Source organism: Aulonocara stuartgranti, assembly GCF_965226115.1.
Source record: "Aulonocara stuartgranti genome assembly, chromosome: 2".
NCBI classification, from domain to species: domain Eukaryota; kingdom Metazoa; phylum Chordata; class Actinopteri; order Cichliformes; family Cichlidae; genus Aulonocara; species Aulonocara stuartgranti.
In genome coordinates, this window is record NC_138940.1 from 38980042 (window position 1) to 38999252 (window position 19211).

The window sequence follows — 19211 nt, forward strand, 5'->3', positions numbered from 1 at the left end:
GTCGACGAGCTCCCAGAGCTACCAGCCGACGAGCCACTTCCGCTATTTTAAATTCCCTGAATTCAAAACGCGCTTTTACGCAAGATTGTGTCAGTGTGTCTGTATCTACCTGGTCAGTGTCGCCGGGTCTGGTCCACCTCGATCGGGTCCCACCACCGTGGGTCGCTTTCTAGAACGTTGGCCAAGACCCGAATTTAAACGCTCTTGGACTTTTATCACACACCTGGTGTGTGAGCTGTCGACAGACGAACAACGTGGACTGGTCACGGAGATGGGACACGATGGAGGCGCCCCGGCTGTCGAAGGACCAAGAAATGTTGGGGGAAAACTCTGTAAAAGACCCAGGAGAAATAAAGACACAATGAGACAAGATCACTTTTTATGCTTTAACGTGCACACGGGTAAGCTGTCCAGAAACAACTCACACCGTGTACAGAGGCTTGGCACTTTTTATAGGAAAGACAGTGAGAACAGGATAAGAAAATACAAAACAGATAAAATAAACAACTCCATATGTGGCGCTAGTCTCGTCAGCAGAGAGCTGGGAGAAAGCTGTGAGAGATAAAACAATCTAAAACAATATGTCCCAAAACAGTATGTCTTTGCTGAGAAAGTCTAAAAGGATAATTCTAAACTAATCTAACCATAGACGAAGGGCATCCAAACAATGCTTTGTACATTTAAAAGAAGGTAAAGAAACATAGAATCATTTTTCCTGTAACAGCCGGGTACTAAAAGACTGTGCTGCGGACCTGGCGGACGTCTTCACCTCTATATATAACACCTCGCTGTCCTGTTCACTGGTACCATCCTGTTTCAAAGCAGCAACCATCGTTCCCATCCCAAAACAGTCAAATGTCACATGTCTGAACGATTTCAGACCTGTGGCACTCACCCCCATTCCCGCCAAATGCCTGGAGAGACTGGTCATTAAACACATCAGAGCTGCTTTTCCACCATCCCTGGACTCGCACCAGTTTGCATACAGGGAGAACCGGTCAACCGAGGATGCGATCGCCATAGTGCTGCACACATTACTGAAGCACTTGGAACACAGGAACACCTATGCACGGCTCCTCTTTGTAGACTACAGCTCGGCTTTTAATACCATCCGGCCATACAAACTCCGTCCCAAACTCCACCAACTGGGACTTAACTCCTCTCTGTGCAACTGGATTGTGGACTTCCTCACTAACCGTAGACAGAGTGTCAGAGTGGGTAAGAACACCTCTTCCACCCTTGTGGTCAACACCGGTGCCCCTCAGGGGTGTGTTCTAAGCCCTCTGCTATACACTCTCTTCACCCATGACTGTATTTCCTCCTGCGCGTCCAATCTCATTGTTAAGTTTGCCGATGACACTACAGTGCTCGGACTTATATCCAACAACGATGAGACAAACTATAGGACAGAGGTGCAACAACTAGAGTCATGGTGCCACGACAATAACTTGGTCTTAAACACCAAAAAGACCAAGGAGATCATTGTAGATTTCCGGAAGAAGGGTCATAACAACCATCTGCCTCTCTTCATTGGCAGTGAGGCGGTGGAGAGGGTGAGCAGTTTTAAATTCTTGGGGGTAACTGTGACCGAGGACCTGTCCTGGGGCAACCATATCACCTCAGTTGCACGGAAGGCCCAACAGCGCCTCTACTACCTGAGGAGACTGCGGAGCGCACACATTCCCAGATCTCTGATGTTGAACTTCTACAACTGTGCCATCAGCAGCGTTCTGACGAATGGATTTCTAGTGTGGTTCCCCAGCTGCACCAAAGCCGATCAGCAAGCACTCCAGCGGGTGGTGAAAGAAGCTGGCAGAATTATTGGAACAAGTCTGCCAGAGATCAGTAATATCTTCCCCACTCGCTGTCTGAGGAGGGTGCACAGTATCCTGCGGGACCAACATCACCCTGCACGCCACCTTTTCCATCTGCTGCCCTCAGGGAGAAGGTACAGGTCTATACAGGCCAGAACATCCAGACTGGCCAACAGCCTGTATCCACAGGCTGTGAGGCTCCTGAACTCTCTGCCCCCCTCTCACGGACAATAACCATATCCAACTTCTTAATAGCAATGAACTGGTCTGCATTGGTGCATCATATCTTTATTCTCTTCCCCCTCCTGCCCCCCCCCCCCCTCTTTCTTAAATAGATAACTATTGTATCTGATATCATATCTCACAGTACAATAATATTGAATGGGTTGCATTGTTGTACTTTGTCATGTTTCTCAGGTCTCTGTCTGAATTTCTACGAACATTACGTGTCATGTTCTCATGTTATTGCTAAGGATTGTCTTATTGCATTGGAGTCACACTGGGTTAAATACAGTTGTGGTCAAAAGTTTACATACACTTGTAAACAATATAATATAATGGCTCTACCGAGTGTCCCGTTATTTCTAAAACTCTGATTTTCCTCTGATAGACTGATTGGAACAGATACTTCTTTGTCACAAAAAACATTCATGAAGTTTGGTTCTTTAATGACTTTATTATGGGTTCCAATCACTCTATCAGAGAAAAATCAGAGTTTTAGAAATAACGGGACACTCGGTAGAGCCATTATATTATATTCTTTACAAGTGTATGTAAACTTTTGACCACAACTGTATGTACACTTGGGTTTTAAGGGGTATTTATTATTTTCTTTTTTTTTTTGGGTTGTATGGAAGCCCCAAACGCAATTTCATTGTTCCGACAATGACAATAAATAAATACTACTACTACTACTAAGCTAGCGAGCTAACTCCCTGCTAACTTCTAACTCCGTTTTAATTGTCATAAATTCCGTTTTCATGGATGCCTGGATGTTAAACTCAATTGTTACACCTGGTAGAGCAGAACGCTGATCATTTTATTAAAGATGAAAGACTTTAGACAGTTTTTCAACTCTCAGTGATGCCATAGTGATCGTTTGATATATGGACCTGCAGCAGAGTTTAGGCCCAGACACGGCTAGTGACGTCAGACTGAACAACTGGATTGGAAAGGGGAAGTGTTTAGAACCCCCCCCCCCCCCAAATCATGACCAGGGTGGGGGCAGTGCTGAAGGATACAATGCATAACGGGGTTCGCGGACTCAATAACCACAGAGCCTCGAAACCTCCCCCTCCTTAACATCAGCACAAATGCTGTGCACTGGGAGCTCCATGGTTTAGGTTTAAATGACGTCACTGGTTTTGTAAAACTAATGGAAAATTGTTCATATTATGCTCTCACAAGTTTACTGAGCCACTTCTGCACCTTTGTTTCTCTCCTTTGACTCTGCCATCTATCAATCAATCGATGTTTTTAACTTTGACTGCATTTCTCCATGAGCTTACTATCTGGTATGGCTGTAATTATGCATACCAGTTCATTATTTTTGACCATCTGCTCCTATCCTTCAAGGTCACATGGGTCAGCTGGAGGACTGTTGACTTTTGCTTAACTGGGAGAAACTCTCTCTCAAGTTGAACACAGGATACACACACACACACACACACACACACACACACACACACACACACACACACATACACACAAGCGCACACACACATGCACACGCACACACACACACACACACACAAATCTCCCATGTACACAGACACGCACTTACCCCCCCCCCCCCCCCCCCCCCCCATGCCTCCAAACGCTTACTCCGACCCGAAGTAGGCAGGCGGATCTGTCTAGCACTGGAAGACTGGCTGCTGTCTACATGGACTAACTCCTGACCCCCCCCCGCTGCAAGTCATGTGCTTTTAGGTTGTAAGATGTGAAGATTTATGTGCTTTCTGTGCTGAGGTGTTTTTTTCTGTTCTCAAGCTGCTCTCCCCGAGGAGCTCAGTCTGCGAGGATATCTTTTTTCTCCTCCTCTTTCCTCGTGTGTATTTCCATTGTTTTTTTCGTACCTCCCCTACCTGTCTTCCCAGTGTTATGTTTGTGTATTCCATGTATGGTCAGAAAGGGTGCTCATGATGACACCGGATTGTCTGGTAGCCTTTTAAACAATTTCCCTCGGGATAAATAAAGTATTGTTACTCAATCAATCAATCAATCAATCAATCATGTGACTTGAAGTAGTTTGTTTAGCCTTAAATTTGCTATTTAGCTTGTAAAAGTGGCTTTCAATCTGTCATTTTTCCACTTATATTGTAAAAATTAGTAAACTTTAGTTCCACGTTATAAATGGTTTCACTTGCTATCTTTAGTTAAGTTACCAACAGAAACCTTACCTGCAGAGCACTCTCTAAATCGATTCACTGGTACTGCTGGCATAGCAACAGTGACCTTAAGCCAGAGCCACTGAATGGCACTGAGTCAAGCTAACTGAAACCTAGCACTGGGAATTTCCTAACTCTTGTAATAATTTAAAATAAAATCGTGATAAAATAAAAATAAAATCTTTATAACATTTCATGCAGTTCATGACTGAAAAACAGCATTGTGCTGGTTAAAAATAAGGACAGGGAAGTAAGTCTGATTTAAGAAAAAGAAAGGAAAATGTGAAGGAGGTATGGAAGTCCATTCCTGCCAAGAAAAGTATACAAGGAGGTGAAACACATGAAAATGCTAACTTTTTTTATGTGGATTCATGATCAGTGTTTAACTGAATTCCAAATCAACTGTCCAAAAACCAGATTAGTATTTAAGAGATTAATATTTAATATTTCTTTTATTTCTCAGTAGATATGTGTATATGTCTATACACATATTCATATAAGCAAAAAATGACCAAAGATTACACTATTTGGTTCTAGCTTTTTGGTTTGTATAATTGTACAGTTACAGACTTTTTATTTTAGATTGTTGCTACAAAATATACAATTTGAAGACATTAAATTAGGATAATTAGGGTAGATCACTATTATCTGTCAGAGAGAAGTGGGTCTCTAATAGGGTCCGGGGGACAAGGGATCTGTAATCTGTAAAATAATTTGTTAAATTGCACTAGATCATTAAAAAGTGCATTTTACAGATTGGGGACCATTTGATAAAATAACAAAAGCATATTTTATCCAGTAATTGCTACCACATTATGGAGGAACTGATATGATTGTGACTCACTGCAACAATGAAATCACTTGCTAGTTTATTAGCCTGGTAGCTAGCAGGTGTGGGAAGATTTTCGAATGCTGTGGCAGAACCAGCCAAATCGATATTTTGATTATAGGAGGTTTTGTGTCACTGGACCCAAAGAATTTGAGAACCACTTGTCTATGGGATTAATTTAAAAACCATTAGCACATTATTATTATCAAAATAACCAGAAATTATAGGTATGTCTGATCAACGTATATATTTTTCTTTTACAAAATCCATCCACCCCAACTTGCTCAGAATGACAGCGCTACAGTTTTTGTGGAACTGTGAACACACATGACACAAGAAGCACATTGACAAATCTTTGTTGGCAAGGTTCACATGTTATTGTAGCAACCGTTCAACATCCCCTTTTGTTATAGGAAATGTCAGCACACAGTTGTCTGGGTACTTGTTTCCCATCGCGGTTCTCCCACTGACAAGTGTTATTGGAAATATGGAGTGGAACTTGATGATGTCTGCCACAGAGTCAAACATCTGAGGAAAAATAAAGGGAATTAGAGTAAATATAGTGCGATTGAGGGTTCTTAATGAAACATTTTCTGAAATGTGTTCACTCACATCATTTGAACGATATCCTGTGCCCAATGCGTACTTTTTTGTGCTCTCGACAAACCGAATTTTGACATTGTAAACTTTCTTCTCATGATACACAACCAATACCAAGGGTTCAAAGTTGCTGTTGGTGGAGCAGTCTCGTACCAAAAATGCACCATCCTAATGGGAGGAGTTACAGAAAGAAAAGAATACTCCTGTTAAACTGTGCTTTTGGTGTGTTGTTTTTACACTTTCAACTGATATAGATCCAAATAACTATGTTTAACATCTGCCCAAGCTTAAGACATGTTCAGTTATATTTTTATATTTAGAGTCCTTATTCATATACCTTGTTCACCAGGTGCAAAGCGTGCTCAGCATCTGCTCGATTACATGTCCCGATGTACCAATCTTCCTCACAGGTCTGCCAGAAAAGTTCATTGATCAGTGGATTCAAAGCTAGTTAATATCACGTTGTGATGGATATCATTCTTGATTACAGGATTAGTTTGGGTTAATTATGGATAGCTGTGAAAAATTAAATACACCTCCACTGTTTCCATAGGAATTAAAGGGATAATTAGCAGCCAGGTGATGCCAATACACTTGATTACCTGATCATCAGCACATGTGATCATCTCTAAAACACAGAAGCTTTGGCATTTTGCTGGAAATGATTATTCAGGTGTTTGTTAACACAATACTACAGTTTTCCCAGGAGTGGATTCCCCCAAGAAATTCACCCCAAGGTCAAACTGTGCATTGCTAGGTGCTGCAAAATAAGTGAAAAATACCCAAGAGCTACATCTTAGACTCTACAGGCCTCAGTTAACATGCTGAACCTTAAAGCTCTTGAATGTACAATTAGAAAAAGAATGAACATGTTTGGCTTTTTTTGAAAGGGTTACCAGTAGAAAGCTACTTCTTTCTGAAGAAACGTAGTAGCATGGCTGCAAGTCTGCAAAGTTGCATCTTAACAAACCACAACATCTCAGGAACAGTCTCCTTTGGACTGATGAGACCAAAGTGGAGATATTTGGCGTGGCGAAGTGTAATTTCTTGGCTCAGCTGCTGGAGGGAAAGGTGGAGCAAAGTGGTTGAGGAGAAGTGCCAGCTGAAGAGAATAGTGCATCTGCTAATTAAGCTCTCCTACTGAATAATAGGTGTTAAAAACTGTGTCTATGCAATACTGAAGTGACTCATAGTAGCAAAGATACTTGCTGCTGCCACATGCTAAACATAGCATGTCAGTGCAAACACCTCTTACCAACTGGTGGTGGAGGTATGATGGCTGGGTCTTGTTTTGCAGACACAGGACCTGTGCAGTTGATCATAAACTCCGCTGCATACCAAAGTACTCTTAAGTGAAGTCTATGGCCATCTGTCCAACAGCTAAAGCATGACTGAAACTGGATCATGCAACCGGGAAAATCATCCCAAGTACAGCAGCAAATCTACAACGAATGACCCAGTCAAAGTCCAGACCTCAACCTGATTAAAATAGACGGTGGGACCCTAAGAAAGCTGCACATGAACAAATGCCTGCAAACCTCAATGAACTGAAGCAATGTTGTAAAGAAGAGTGGGCCAAAATCCCTCCACAATGACACAAGGGACTGGTAAAGTCCTTTAAAGTCATTCTTGAATCCTGAATCACTTAACCTTTCAAATGTCTTTTTTAGAGTTCTATGAAAATTTTAAGTTTGGAAAGAAAAGCGTCTGGACTTCTTTAAGTTTCCTTGAAGATGTTTCTCCTCTCATCCAAGAAGCTTCTGCAGTTCTAAGAGCAGTTGGTGGAGAGTCCCAGATTTTAAGCCCTATGGGAGTGTCCCCAAGAGGGTCATGGACCCCCTCTTGATCCTCTACCGAATCACACGAGCCAAGGTGTGAAAGTGGGTGTGGGTCACAATCAGCCAAGGTTTCAGGTGAACCCACTGTCAAACCTATCCCCACACTGTCATGTGATTTACTGAGGTTAAATGGCCCAGGATGTGAGTGGGTGTTAAGGTGTCTGGGGAGGGAACTCAAAACTGGATTATAGATGTCAGTTGGTGTCGTAAGCCACCTTCTCTGTTCAAAGATGGTCGTTCACAGTGGACATAGATGCTTCTTTCACTCCTCTTTCAAACCGTCTGTCTTCTCTGTCCAAAATGTGAACATTGGCGTCCTTGAAGCAATGACCTTTGTCCTTTAGATGCATGCGAGTTGTGTCCCGTGGAGGTGGCTCTTCCATGTTGTGAACCCATTGGGCTAGTTTTCACAGTGGGTTCACCTGAAACCTTGGCTGATTGTGACTCACACACACTTTCACACCTTGGCTTCATGTGATTAGGTAGAGGATCCATAGGGGGCACATGACCCTCTTGGGGACACTCCCATAGGGCTGGGAATCTGGGACTATCCACCAACTGCTCTTAGAACTGAAGAAGCTTCTTGGATGAGAGGGGGAAAGTCTCTTAAAGAAGTCCAGACGCTTCTTTCCAAGCTCCTTAGAGTACGATGACCTGGATGACTGAGAACCTTTACAGACATACTTCAACAAAAACTTTCTTTTTCACATGACTGTAGCAGCACATGTACCTGTTGAGGCTTTTCCATTGGGACAAAGTCGTGCTGGTCAAAGTCTTCTTTCGTCTGAGGCCATTCATGGTGATGGCGTTTTGATGGGACCCTTTCTTTAAGTAGATGTCAGGGGGGACTTATTAAGTCAGTAACTGTATAATGACTGATAATGACGAGCTCAAAGATACTTACCTAGACTTTGATGGGTCCTAAATAAAAGATAAAAAAGATGCATGTAAATAAGACATTTAAAAGAGCATCTTGAGAAGCCTGAAAATATAAAGTCAGACCTTCTTTCTAAGTGAGACTCCAAATCCAGTGAATGCCTGTAACTGCCAGGTGTAAGACTTTCAGAACTGAGTGGACCTAAAAATAAAAACCCTTTATGTGTTAATACAGTTGTAAACAATTATTGGTAACACTTTATCACAAGAGGCTGTGATTTTTATCTTACCTTTCATATGTGAACTAAACTCTGCCTGTTAAAAGTATAAAAAGAGAGTTAAACGACAATGCTTGGTGAAATTTGTAGAATAAAATCAAATGTATATATGAATAAGGAAAGCATGTTTATTTTACAGTATTTCTCATAGGACTTAGTTTGTTAAGAGATGGTGAATAAAACACAAACAACACCTTCTAATAGGTTCAGCATTTTCAGCTACTTACATTTCTAGTGGTCCCGTGCTCTCTGCTGAAATCAAATGACATTAAATAACATGTCAGAAGAGCCTCCAGCATTTTCTGTGATAATCTTTCCAACCAGCAGATGGTGTCATCGCTACACTGTACAAACTGTGGGGTGTTGTTTTTGCTTTACACCATTATTGCAGGGAAAACGTCACACTGGGTTATCGTCAACTCCAGCAAATTAAAACCACAGGGAACTGGGACAAGTGTCAGGTTCTATATGTAAAATAAAACAGTACTCACTCTCTCCTGCAACCTTGCTGTGGAGCCTTTCCAGACAAGACATTGACCAACTCCAGGGTAAAAGGTGACGGTGATTGCAAACTCCTGCAGGAACAAAGAATCAAACAGTAAGTGCGTCCATAAGGCAGATAAATACAACAATGAGTAACTTAAACAATAATTTAGCAAATTACCTTTGTGAGTGCTGTAATGTTAGAAAGAGAAAAAGTTGGTCACCTTTTTGATAGTTTGTCAGCATTACAATTTATTGAAAGATAAAAAAGCAAACAAACAGTAGTACAGTAAACTGTATTGTTTGGCAGGTGAAGTTACCTGTTCTCCTTTTGGCACAGGTGGAATCCTCCTATCTGTAACTACACCACGTGAATATACAATATGAGATTTAAACTGTGACCCAGAAAGGCAAAACAATTTCAGTCAGCTGAGATGTTACCTGTTTTTATCTTTTGTCGGCCAGGCTTCAGATCTCTATTTATCACAGGTGCTGTGTTTCAAACACAGAAGACAAAGGTGAAAAGGTTCTTCTTCTGGGACAGAATCAGCTTTTACTCAGTTTACGGAAAACATTACAGTACATTTAACTAAAGACAACCAGCATCCTTCAATTAATCTGTAATAATCAGCTTTAGTATTAGAGGATGCCAAATCTACTGAGATCAGAAGCTGTAAATCTATGAGAAAAAAGTATTTTATGTTAAGCTGCATTAAATTAAACAGAAAAAAAGAGTCGCCAAAGACTGCACATCACTAGAGGCTGAATATTTCTCACCACACCATGCATGGATGAGAGGTATATCTAGATCCTGCTTAGTTAAAAAATATTCTTAAGAATTTCAAGACAATGTCTCCCATTTTTGAAATGTTTATTAATTTTAAATGTTTGCCCTTCCCAGTGGTGCAGTCACCTCTATGCCGCCCTCTGTGCCATCTCTGGTAAACTTTTCATGTCAACCTATCCATTCGTTTCTGAGCATTACCACAAACAATACAACAAAAAGATATACAGACTGATGAAATGAACTACATAACTTCATGTTATCTGGTTGAGTTAAAAACTAGCTGAATATCGACAGCTACCACTAAATCCCCAAGTTGTTTAGGTGGAGTTGACTTTCCTACTTTGTCAGTCAAGTGTAAAACACAACTTCAGATTTCTTTTGAAGTACTTTCTTTTCATTCTTCTTTGATTTTAAGCGACAATTAGAGCTAGTATTTGCTTCACTATGTTCATTAGCTAGTCGCTGCCCACTCTGGCAGTGCAAAGGTGCAAGGGCAGGCAGCAACTAATTAATGAAGTTAGTTGCATCATATGGGTTTTCAGCATGAGTAATGCCGTCTAAGTGACTCTGTGCTTTGATGAGCAGCAACCAAGAAGAGAGAAATTATTAAGCCATTGCAAAGACTAAGTTACCTTCAATATTTATCCAATGTTTTCTCATTTTCATTGATCATATTTGCCAGCACAAGCTGCTGTTACCAGGCAAAGTATGGATGTGCGCGATTATGTAATTAAGTTATTTTAACTGTTAATTAACTGTGATTTAATAGTTTTGTTTTTCAAGGTAAACAAAGATGTCTCTGATTTGAATTTCACTGTTACTGTTTAGTATCTTTACCACAATAATCACTCAATTTTAAATGCGTTGTAGGTTTACCTGTTGAAAATGGTGTTTCTCTGGATGGACATCTTGGGAGGATGTTTGAGTTTCCCTGATTGATTGAAGAGCACAACGAAATGTGGAGTACGGTCAGTAAGGTAGTTGCATTCAAATTGTATATTCATTAATGAAGACCAAAAAAGAAACCTTACAGGGGAGAGTGATGAAAGGTTGTGAGCTGATGATGACCTTGGGAGATCCCTGTCTTAAGAGCCAAAGAAACACTCTCATCAATGACTGTGATGATAGTACTTTAAGAAGTTCCAGTGTAAGCTGACAGTTTAAACACCCTGTGAGTTTGTATCATTCCTGTAAGTCGGTCGATGTCGGTCCCAGTAGTGCACTGCAGCAGCAGACTGTATTGATTACAGAGGGAGAATGCTCCAAGTGTGAACAAATTTAAAAGCCACATTCACTATAAAGTTGTAGACATGCAGCTGTGAGGCCCCTGGCTGCGGGCCACATCCAAGCAGGAGAGTAAAGCGAGCTTGTTCGCACTGCACATTTCCCTCTCTTCCCCCTCAGCTGCTGGATAATTGTAATCTCCCGCAGTCTGACTCAGCCAACAGATGGCCCTGGAGACCCACTGGCAGATCATGCTCACTCAGCATGAGCTCTTTCTCAGATCCAGGCTGCTTTCATTCTCACCACAGTTTGTGGTAGATCTGTTTTTTCCCCTGCACCTCATTCAGCTTCATTCTAATTACATTCATGAGAGCATTTCTGTGTAGGAAGGTAAAATAGACTCAGTGTCCCTGTGTCAAATACAAATAGTACTTTAAGTCAAGTTTGAAGAAGTTTGGGAATTATTAAAATCATTTTAGTGGTTTTAGATTAAGATAACTGCTTAACAATTCATTTAATAATTACTTGTGGACGTATGTCCTTAATCCACTGTATATGTATACATTTAAGAAATAATGAAAAAAGGAAATAATAAAACACTATTAAACATAATAATAATAATAATCACTAAGCTCCTCTTACTTTCATGTTTTAATGTGCTTTATTAGGACCAAATAAACAACTTTTCTCAGTGGTCTCATTAAAGACGCTTTAAATACATTTTCAACTCATGAAATTAAAATCAAGCTATAGCTGAGGTAGTAGCAGTACTAGATGTTAGTATGAACAAAACTAACATTAAAATAGAAATGAAAGACTTTCTTTCTACCTGCATACTCTTGGTCATCATTTATGGGCCTCGCAGGAAGAATGCGTACACTAAGCACTTCTTCCTGGTTATCCACCACGTCGTACTCTGGTTCCTCTACGTCGTTAGCATATCTTTGAGTTCTGTTCCTTTCTGCTCTGCTGCGATCCTGTGAAAAGAAAATTGCAGCTTCTTTAGAGTGGGAAATGACACTGGCCTGCTGTTATTATTGCCATTATTTTTGTTTTTTGTTGTAGTTTTTTTAACTTGCCTTTTCTTGCCCTCAACATCAGTATAAAGTAACATATTCTGAGCAGGCAACTCTTTGCAGTTTCGATGCACATACACTACACTAAGCACAGGAAGCAACTATGGTGATATAACCCGCTGCTTGTCCCCCAGGGATTTCCTCATTTACAATTACACAGGCACCAAAGCCAACACATCATAGAAAAAGAGGTGATAGCTTGTGACACAGTGTTAAAAATCAGCAGCGTCTATTTCTGGGAGTTAATGACATATGACACAAAGTGCATTGTGACCATGTTTGGTATTTTGTTCCTGCTGTTGCAAATTTGGAAAGATGGGTGAGATTACGGTGAATACACAGTTAACGGGTGCATTGATCGTGCCGAATCAAACCTGTTCCTCTCCTTTAGTTAAAAACCTCCACGTCAGAACTCCTTTGCTTTTAATGAGGAGAAGTCAAGACTGACTTTTCCACAAGGAAATTGATGTTTGTGTCCAGCAGGTGCAGTGTCACCATTAGACATTTGTGCACCACCCAACCTGAATATTTTGTGGAAACCATGTGTCCATGTTTTCTGTCTCTAATGATGCACCCTGAGACTTTATTTTAAAAATACTGGGCTGGAAATGTATTTTTTTAATTCCCCATTTATTAAACTAATCTATCTAAACTACCTGACTAACGCAGTCTTAATGAGAAAATTAAATTGCAAGCAATCCTTAATCGACATTTAAACCAAATAAAAAAAAGTAACAGTATAGGTTTTTAAACAGATATTAGTCCTCCTCAGCTAAAAACACTTTTATGAAAAGAAAACATTTGAGATATGCAACATTAGATTTTACTTCAGGTCTGTTACACATTTTTGTAGTTTGCTGTAGTTCATGATACAATGTTCAAAATAGTTTTTCAGAATATGATTGAACTATAATGTTTTTGTTGTAGAAATCAACTCTAACTCGACATTTTCAGTCTTTGAATCATCATATAGATCATAGAGTTCAATAGAGTTCAATAGAGTTATCCAGATGAATGAGAAAAGAACAAAAACATACGTTTAGGTTTTTAAGTTAAGATCAGATTTCGTCCCTTTCTGATGTACATGCAAGCCGTTTCCTCTTTCCAGAGGACTTTGGTCATTACGTTTGAGTGTTAGCACTTTGCGCCATGCAACGTCGTTCTGCTCTGCACTTCTGAGAAGCATCGTGAACCTAAGCGCTTAGGAAAGTACAGAAGAAGCTTTCCTCTAAACACAGAGCATTTCCTTGTAATACCTTGGTGCTGACATTACATAGTAATCGCCCAAACAATACGTTTACCTAGAATATATAACAACTATTTTAATTTCTTTAAACCTCTTATGTTTTTAAATGATAGACGTATAATGTATTAATTCATTAACAAGTATTATTAATAGTAACCAACACATGTCAGCAGAGTGCATGTAAACTTATGAGAAAATTATTGTATAATTGGTGACACTAATATAAAATATTTCACAATTTCAGTTTAGAAATGATATTACTAAATCACAGAGAACAATCCTTGTCGCCTACAATGTGTTGTTTTTACAATGCACTAACAATGACAGAGCAGAATCTCACTTCAGTCATTTCTGTGCTAAAAGGTAATTACACAGGGGGCTGCAGACTCCCAGCGTATCCCCTGGGAACATTCATGTGGAACCAGCAGCGAAACGCTGTGGATACGGCCGCCATAACTCACCATTATCACAGCAGACTCATGGCTGTTCCCTCTCTCTGCAGCTAACGAGGGGGTGAAACAAAAATGAAAAACATCATTAGTTGGGTGTTCAGCAAAAGAATGTGGCCTTCCAATACAGTTTGTCCTTGGACTTTTCTTACTCAACAGTTACACATGCAGAGGAATGAGGTCATTATATACAACAAAACAGAGCCGTTTGTGGCCTCCTGCTGCTGTCACTTGGAGCCACGATGTTTTCTTTCGGGTGTGAATTATATTTTTAACATAACAGAAACTGTTCAGCTATTTTTTTTAACACTTTTTAAAAAAATGTTAACTCAATCCATCCATCCATTGAAGGTTGATCATTTGACATTTGACATTACCACCTAGGGGTGGGGAAAAAAATCGATACTGTGTAGTATCGTGATATTTTGTTTGCTAATGATGTATCGATACAGGGACAGCAGAAATCGATATTTTGTTACAAAAAAGGTTTTTGTGCTCTGACTTCAGAGCATGTTGATCCTTTTTCTGAGCAACAATCCTGACATCCCTTCACTGTCCAAATGTGTTTAACTGGTTTTTGGCAGCAATAAACATGACAGTTTACTTATTTTAATTTAAGACATGTTTTATTTTAATTAAGTTTAAAACTTTTTTATTTAACGCAAAATTATGTTTTGTTTTAATTTACTTTCAAATTCTTCAGTTGCTGAAGGGGCTGCATAGTTTTCATATTGCATAGTTCAGAATAGCTGTAATTGTACCAGATGGTTGCATTCAGTTCAGTTGGACTAGACTGTAATACAAACCGTTCAGTTTGTCAACAATAAAACTGAAATGAGAGAAAGACTGAGTGCGAGACTTTGATATTAGATAAAATGAATATTGATAAAGTTTACCTTTATGTACAGAATCTGAATATCGCAAAATATTTTTTAAAATTGCAATAATACCGTATTGTGCGTTATGTATTGTGATAATATCGTATCGTGGGATGTATGGTGATTCCCACCTCCATTATCACCTGGCTTTGGAGTTTGTTCTTCAAATGGAAGGACTGATGATGCCAAAAAGCAAAAAGCAAAAAACAAACAATCAAACAAACAAAAACAAAAACAAAAAACCAAGCAAAACAAAAATACCAGAACTATTCAATTATTCTTATCTTATGTTAAGCACGCTGAGTTTACATGTAACAAAGTGTCATTGAAATTAACACTGACGAGTTTTTCTTGGTCATAGCTGAATTATGGTCAACAGTTCTGACCCCCCCCCCCCCCCCAACACCCAAAAATCTAAGAAACAAACCAAAAAAACTTGTATTAGTTAAAATTCATGACGATGATCAAGTTTGCTAATGATTATATTTGACTTTTTAAATATAATTGTTCACATATTAACATTATTCCTACTTAAAATGAGGTTCTGCAGGATTTGAAGGAAGAGACGTGACCTGGTTTAGATTTATGGAGGTGCTTATGGAGGTAACTCATATTAATAACTGAGGACACTCAGTTTATAACTTTTCTAGACCAGCGTCAGTGCTACACACTCTTGCCTTCACTCTTGGCTCAATCATACAGATGAGTTTACCTAAACTTCAGTGATGACTGTTTTATATAACTTTCTTTTCTAAAAGGTTCGGTCAAGTGTCATCAGCATAATGAGCAATAAGGCTGTATTGGCGGATTATGGGAGGCAGAGGAAACGTGATATTAGATTTTGGTTAAATACGCAAAGTAATTAGCATCCCGAACAAGTTGTAGATCACCCAAATAAGACCAGATCAAACACGATCAAACGTGAGCCTTCCCTGCAACTCGGTAATATCACTGCATGTGTCTAAAAGTATCTCTCTGTATGGTCAAGATAATGTTGCTGATTTTTACAATTTTGTTTACAGTTTTGTCTTAAAAATCTAACAATTAATTCATGAAAAATCCATAAAATTTAAACTCACAACCGTATACAATGTCAGAATTTAATCCATGAATAATTTAACCGGTCAACACTCCTTACCCCAAACATGCTGGTGCTGGTGTATTTTGAATCAAATAAACTTAATATACGTTAAATCTGATTAACTTTACACTGTTTGAAATACACTGTATTTCAAATGGTTAACACATCACTAGCGAGAGTATGTCCAAAGTAAAAGTCTTACTTCTTCTGTAATTTAGAGGCACATACTTGTTGAATCACAATGTGCCACAGACGGTTTTCTCATTAACAGTTCAATAATTAGGTGCTCCAGAGGTTTCAGTCTTTCTTAATGCCAAAAAACGGGGGTTAAAGTGAATAAAAGTGAGCAGATTTTACGTGGTCCACAAGTTCGTGAATATCACAAAGGTGGCTGTGAAATCGTTTTAAATTTGATCACATTAGATCACTCAGATCAAATGAACTGAAATCCAATCTCACAGTGAAACAGCTGAAGGGCACAAAGACAGTTGTTATGCTTTTGCATTAGCACGCTGCACTGAGACAGACTCGTGCAGTCACAGTTCCTTCACTTGTGTAATTTTCAAATTTTAACCTCCTAGGACCTGCGTCCACATATGTGGACATCACATTTTGGGATATTTAGACCAAAATACTAAATTTTGCTCTACAAGGGCCTGACATCCACTTACGAGGACATTATTCTGCTACCGTTCTATCAAAATTGTGAACGAATATCCTCAGATGTGGCTCTCATTTTTCCTAAAAACAAAAATAAGGTAAAAATAAAAAAATCTGGTAATTCTTTGTGTTTACATTCATCGTGTCCCAATCAGCCCAAATATCAAAGAGAAATTAAAAATGCTGCCGTGGAAGAGTTCGGGTCTTAGGAGGTTAAAAATATTCCATGAATTTTAAAATCCTGTTTTCAAAAAGGGCACAAAGAGGAAAAGAACCACATCCTCACGAGTTATCCACCAGTCTTTGATTGACAGCTTTTGATAGTTTTCTTTGGCCATGAAGGAAAACAAAACAGAAAGCAGGAAGGAAACCTGCCCAAAATAGGATTTAGGACATTTCAGCAATTTGAGGGATTGTGAAAATGCCAGCTGACATTAGAGGCTACCGACTCAAGAAGCAGCAAACTCAGTATTGGATTTGGCACTGTGGTCTAACACTCTGTGGGGTTGCCTGACTGCTTTGCAGAGCTTACTGGGCCACGGGAAGTGGGGTGGGGCGAGACATATGAAAAAGGAGATTAGATACATGGAGCTAGCATCTGAGGTTAAGCAGTTAGTCTGGAAAATAAACTTGTGCCCCATGGAAATTGGGTGCAGAGGATTGTGGCAACTCAAACCACCAGACTACTTAAGGATTTGTGACCTGGCTTTGCTATGGAGATCAAGAACGTATCAACTGCAGAGAGCGAGAATAAGCTCAGTGTGAGGAAGCGCCATCAACAAATTATGATGATTATCATTAAAAGTTATTTCCCTCTGTTGACACACGTTAATCGATTTGTATCGATTTGCAGGTAGTTAGAAGCAAGTAGATTGGTTCGCTCTTTGTGCATCTTTTATCAAACTCACTTAGCACACTTGACTTTTTAGGTTGTGCAATAAAAGCGCTCGTTGACAGTTTTCATTTTATGACTGTAATTTGGTTACGCAGTGTGAAATATTTCAATTTTGCTCTGTGTAATTATTTTTGTGAATCAAAATTAGAGGCACCTTATATTTCTAACATACATATATATGTATTTTTAGAATTGACCATAATTAACTTGACACGGTTTCAATCACACTTCAGTTTTAGGAAGTTCAATGTTCATAATAAATAATAATAAAACGACTTTTTAATCAAATTTAAACCAACTGAAATCTTGTTCTTGAATTTTAATCAAAGTGAGTTTCTCATCTTTTGCAGCAGCTCTTGCCTTTTAAAGACCCCCTTTCCTATTCACACATTTTCATCTATTTTTAGCACAGAGAAACATCTGCGCTTTGTTCTTTTGTAGCATTTACACACTCACAAATGCAGAATTTCAACATTCAACTCAAAGTGAACCCACCTTTTCTGAAGATTATACAGCAAGCACACCTTCATCAGTAAGTGACCAGCAGTTTTGTGCTTCTTTGGTTTGTGTATGGTTATAGAGAGAAAGTGTCTGCAGTATGTCTTCCTTCCCGGTGTACGCGCAGAGACACTGAGGTTGCATCAAGTCTCTAAGTCTCAGAGTTAAGCAGCCCACTGTAACCTAAAATAACTTCCTGTGTGGTGAGTAACTGGCCTATAACTCAAGGTCTTCTCTGTTTTAGACAATAAAATGGTTCTTTGCAGACAGTTTCTACTTGTGCATCTGTGCCCTGACTTTACTGACACTAAATTGTCAATTCAGAAAATGAACAAAATATTTTGCAGACGCATCCTTTCAAACACGAGTCTTCGTTTAAGTTTCTTTATTACTTCTGTGGCAACTTTTAGCTCTGTGCGAATTATTTCCTGTGTTGTTTCGCCCTGTGATTTTGACAGCTTATTGTTTGACACTATTTTAAAAGCATGCATAAAGCTAAACACTACACCAGATGCTCAGTAAATCAGGGTCGAACGAATCTTTACTAAAGTAGGTTTTTCTGTTGATTTTAAAAGGAACATGATGACATTTCGACATCTGCTCTGCCAAGCGGTAAAGGAAGCACGGTGACATTTACCCATTCTTCAACTGGCTTCATTTATGTAACAACCATATGGGTGAGCCCAAATTGTAATCTGAGTAAATATTTTAGCACGAAATTTGACTTCAGTGCAATATTTACTCATTTTATAGCACCTAATAAAGTATTGAGGATATACTTAGGAAGCACTGCTAAAAGAAAAGCTTTTGTTCACACATTCAACCCTTTAGCATTTAATGTGATAGTTATAAACCCAGAAACCCAAACTGGACAGCTGTAAACATGTAACTAACTAATATTACTAATGTAATAGCTCAAATGAAGGAAATCTGCTGAATCGTGTTTTAAATGCGTCATTGTTGGCCATGAAGTGACATTGGAGTGAAGCTCCAATGCTCACTGAGGATAGCTCACGATAAACGTGCAGACAGTACTTATTGTTTTCTTCTTTTTTAAAAAAACTTGATCTGGAACAAATCCAGGAAGGTATTTAACGAATGTTCTCTTTAAATGCCTCATTTTCTCACATTCAGAAAGTGGTGACCTGTGCACGCACTTAAGATGACCTTTTAGCTCAAGAGAAATGGAAAACTTTTTGGTCCTTCAGTCCCAAGATTGCACACATTATTAGAGCTTCGCTTTTATTGCTTTGGCCATCTGTAAATGGTAAAGCCTGGAATCAATGCACTGCTGACATGTAATTCTGCTTCA

At 39.3% G+C, this 19211-nt stretch overlaps 1 protein-coding gene across 2 annotated transcripts; it reads right to left on the reverse strand.

The window, feature by feature from the left end:
- Nucleotides 1–5262: 5262 nt before the first annotated feature.
- Nucleotides 5263–18124, reverse strand: clnk (cytokine dependent hematopoietic cell linker). 2 transcript variants are annotated; one of them, XM_082548870.1, is made up of 17 exons: nt 17897–18124; nt 13900–13940; nt 11946–12093; nt 10924–10976; nt 10769–10823; nt 9547–9597; nt 9426–9466; nt 9287–9297; nt 9114–9197; nt 8850–8871; nt 8635–8659; nt 8471–8546; nt 8373–8389; nt 8199–8293; nt 5968–6042; nt 5643–5798; nt 5263–5558 (listed from the first exon to the last, which is right to left on the reverse strand). In XM_082548870.1, the coding sequence occupies exons 2-17, from the start codon at nt 13900–13902 to the stop codon at nt 5406–5408; spliced, it is 1065 nt and encodes a 354-aa protein (XP_082404996.1). In that variant the 5' UTR covers nt 13903–13940; nt 17897–18124; the 3' UTR covers nt 5263–5405. The 2 variants fall into 2 exon arrangements, with proteins under 2 accessions (XP_082404996.1, XP_082404995.1); XM_082548869.1 differs by having other exon boundaries at nt 8850–8874; nt 17897–18118.
- Nucleotides 18125–19211: the final 1087 nt, after the last annotated feature.

Bases quoted from the DNA above. Each gene is read 5' to 3' on its own strand.
- clnk (XM_082548869.1), bottom strand. The intron at 9,467-9,546 runs GTAACATCTCAG...CACGTGGTGTAG, and splicing joins CCGACAAAAGATAAAAACAG to TTACAGATAGGAGGATTCCA. The intron at 8,660-8,849 runs GTAAGTAGCTGA...TACTTTTAACAG, and splicing joins AGCACGGGACCACTAGAAAT to GCAGAGTTTAGTTCACATAT.